At 35.4% G+C, this 3,703-nt stretch overlaps 1 protein-coding gene across 1 annotated transcript; it reads right to left on the reverse strand.

Moving 5' to 3' along the window:
- Positions 1 to 2,785: 2,785 nt before the first annotated feature.
- LOC138872622 (secreted RxLR effector protein 161-like) lies at positions 2,786 to 3,115 on the reverse strand. Its single transcript, XM_070150971.1, has one exon. The coding sequence runs from the start codon at positions 3,113 to 3,115 to the stop codon at positions 2,786 to 2,788; it is 330 nt and encodes a 109-aa protein (XP_070007072.1).
- Between the last annotated feature and the right edge of the window lie 588 nt (positions 3,116 to 3,703).

The following is a 3,703-nucleotide window of genomic DNA, read 5'->3' on the forward strand; positions in this document are numbered from 1 at the left end:
CTATCTTGTAGTGATAGCCCTTCTATTTTCTTCCATTGATGTAGACATTCCGGAGTTAGAGCATTTTTATTATATTCGTAGCTTGTGATTCATGGGTTTTCGGATTTTGGAAAAAAATGTATGGGTTTTAAGAGTTAATATTGTGTATGCCGAGTGACACTTGTAAACGTTGTTTTATTACTCTATTCCTATTATAAATTGTTTTCTTTCGCAAATTTGGTTTATCTTCCACATTTTAGGCTTACCTAGTCGTAGAGACTAGGTACCGTCACGATGGTTCACGGAGGGCGAACCGGGGTCGTGACAATCATGGTGGCAGCAATTAGGATCAAACTACCAGGCTTTGATTCCATTGTTGATTAATAATCGCGGGGCGAGAACAACAAGTTGTGTACCTTATTGACGCAACGGAAGCTGTTGAACTCACCACCAAAGGAATTTCCCCAAATCGTATTCTGAATTTTCAGGAAACAAAGTTATTGTTCACTATCTAAATACCTTTTTCAGAGTGTGTTTTCTTGAGGGAGAATTACTTCAGGACTTCTATCTTTCTCTATTGAAGAAGATATATATATATATAAAGGAGAGAGAGGATTTCAAGAGAGGAAAAAACTGCCCGCTCATATTCAATCCCACGTTCCCCTTCTATCTCTAACGTGCAACAGTTTTTTATTTTAATTTATCTTTATTTTAACCTCCTTAGGCAACCTATGTAGGTTTTATCTCCTTTAAATGGGTAGGGTCAGTCCATATGGGCGACCCGCGACCCAAATCCAATATCCAACACATATAACTGGTTATTTGCCTATTAATATTTTGTTACATGTGACTAGTTACAATTTGTTACATAAAATTTTCAAATTGACTTGTCTAATTGAAAAGAATAACAAATTTCATTATTTGTTATACGTAATTTTTTCCTAAAAAAACTTAGCTCTTCATTTATAATTTTTGGATAGAGAACAAGCTTCAAAAAACACAGATTTTTCTCATACATTGTTAGAATAATTCCCGGGGAGAGAGCAATAATAGCGTACATGTCAATGATGCAGCTGAAGAGTTATTGAACTCACCACCAAAATAATAGCCCCAAGTCGTACTCTGAATCTCTTGGAAATGGAGTTTTATCCACGAACTAAATATTCTAGATTTTGTGTGTGTTTATTGGAGAATTCAAGAGGAAGTTTTTCTGTCTCTTGGAGTTGTATTTGAAAGCGTATGCAAACTTTTCCTTTTAAAAAAGAAAAGATACGATTTTCTTCTAAAAAACCAACTTTCCACTTTTCTATATTTTTCTCCCCTTTTATTGTGCAGTAACTTCTTTATAGATAACTCCCTTATCTCTTTTACATAGGTTGGGTCAGCCCACATGGAGCGACCCAAAACCAAGAAATCCAATATCTCCCACTTCACTCGTGATGGGCTAGACTCAAACCAGTATCATGAATAAATAATACACTTAATTCATACAGACAAGTAGTTTGTGCAACCTGCGAGCATCAAGAGCTATAATATATTTCAAACTTATTAAGGTTATTCTAAACTCTATGTAGACATTCGATCACATTCGGAAAGGAATCACTACTAACATGGGGATCTTATTACTCGCTATACCCCAGACATCACCTGCTACTCAAATAGTTAGTTATTTGATCCCTCATCCTTGAAACAGGTGAACTCGAGTTCATGTTTCACTTTGTATTCATAATTACATTTGATACCCTCATGGTAAGTGTAATGGTCAACATATTCATACAAGTTAATTTACTACATTTTTTTAGTTGCCTTCCCTTTCTACTCTAATCTTTCTATTCCAAATCAATTGTTTTCCTAGACATGCACTGCATTGCCGAATCATTCATGACTATTAGTGACATGCTAACGTAGCAACATTGATTGGCACTTCAAGAGACAATAAAAGGTCAAAGGGTATTCCAATAAAAGTTAATATAACTTCTTTGGCATCTCACACAATGAAGAAGCATGGATTCATTCTTTCATCATCCCAGTGGCGTTAACACACGTGGTATGAAACAGGTGTTACGGTGTTCTCATCATGTATTAGTGCGTGTGACTTATTCTATTAATCATTCAACACCGTACAGATCTTGGTCTAGACACCTTCAAATATCTAATCTGAGTTTCTCACTTTAATAATCCTCAAATACAACCTTTTTGAGAAACTGGCATCTGACATACAAAACAAGTCATACGCGAATGGTAAAATTCATAAGTTTGACTAGTTGTCAAGACTGACCTTTACAAGTAAATATAACCTCGTATTATCCAAGGTTCTATAAGGTCTCGTATCTTCACGATTCTTAACGTAAGAGGTGATTGCTAGTGTGAGAGAGACAATCTCGCAACTTGTTCAACGCACTTTATCAACAAAACATCATCACATGCATACAAGATATAAGCATAAAGTCAAGAGTCAAATATTGATGAGTATATTATAATAAAAAAAAGTCATTTTAAAATACATAAATATATTTATATCCTTCGCAAACCTAGAGTCATAACATATTTCCCAACTAGATATTGCCTTTGTAAAAGGATTAGCTATCATGATTTGCGTAGAAATGTACTGTTAATTTATCCATCCACTTGCTACCATGTCTCTCACAAAGTTATACTTGATGTCAATGTGTTTGATCTTGCTATGATACTTAGGATCTTTTGTATATGCAATAGCTGCTTGACTATCACAATATAGAGCCATGGGAACCTGAGAGTTCTTTGTAATATTTAAATGCTCAAAGAATCTCTTCAACCAAACAACTTCTTATACTGCAGACGCACAAGCCACGAACTCAGCTTCCATTGTTGAAAGGGCTGTGCAGGTTTGTTTCTTACTTTTCCATGATATAGCACCACCATTAAGTAAGAAGGCAAAACCGGATGTTGATTTTCTATCATTTCGATCACCAGCCCAATCAGCATCTGTATATCCTCTCAAGTATAAATTATTTCCATAATAACATAGTGAATAATCTGCAGTTCCCTTCAGGCATCTGAAAACTCTCTTCACAGCTTTCCAATGATCTCTTCCAGGATTGGATTGATACCTACTAACCAGACCTATGATATAACAAATGTCTGGGCGAGTACACATCATAGAGTACATCAAGCTCCCGACAACACTTGAATATGGAACTCAAGACATGTCTTCCTTTTCATTTTCAGTCTTGGGACACATTTCAAGGTTTAAAGTTTCACCTCTCGCTATAGGAGTATCCATGGATTTGCAACTATTCATGCGAAAATGCTCCAAGATTTTATTTATATAAGTTTCTTAAGATAGACTCAATAACTTTTTAGAATGGTCTCTTTGGATCTTAACTCCAAGGATATAGCCTACCTCGCCCATATCTTTCATGTCAAAAGACTTTGAAAGCCCTGACTTGATAGTTTTCAAATACTCCAAATTGTTTTCGGCCAGTAATATATCGTCCACGTAAAAGAATTACAAATAGCCTATTGGACTTCTTCACATAAATGCAATGATCTTCATTGATCATGGTGAAATTATACGAGATCATCTCCATGAGAAATCTCAAATACCATTGCCTTGAAGGTTGCTTCAGGCCATAAATAGATCTTTTCAATTTACAGACCTTCTTTTCTTGGCCTTTAACGATAAAGCCTACAAGTTTTCCATGTAGATTTCTTCGTTTAGTTCTCCATTGAGATAAGATGTCTT

Source organism: Nicotiana sylvestris, chromosome 1 (assembly GCF_000393655.2).
Source record: "Nicotiana sylvestris chromosome 1, ASM39365v2, whole genome shotgun sequence".
Lineage (NCBI taxonomy): Eukaryota > Viridiplantae > Streptophyta > Magnoliopsida > Solanales > Solanaceae > Nicotiana > Nicotiana sylvestris.

Bases quoted from the DNA above. Each gene is read 5' to 3' on its own strand.
- LOC138872622 (XM_070150971.1), bottom strand. From the start codon at position 3,115: ATGTGTACTCGCCCAGACATTTGTTATATCATAGGTCTGGTTAGTAGG.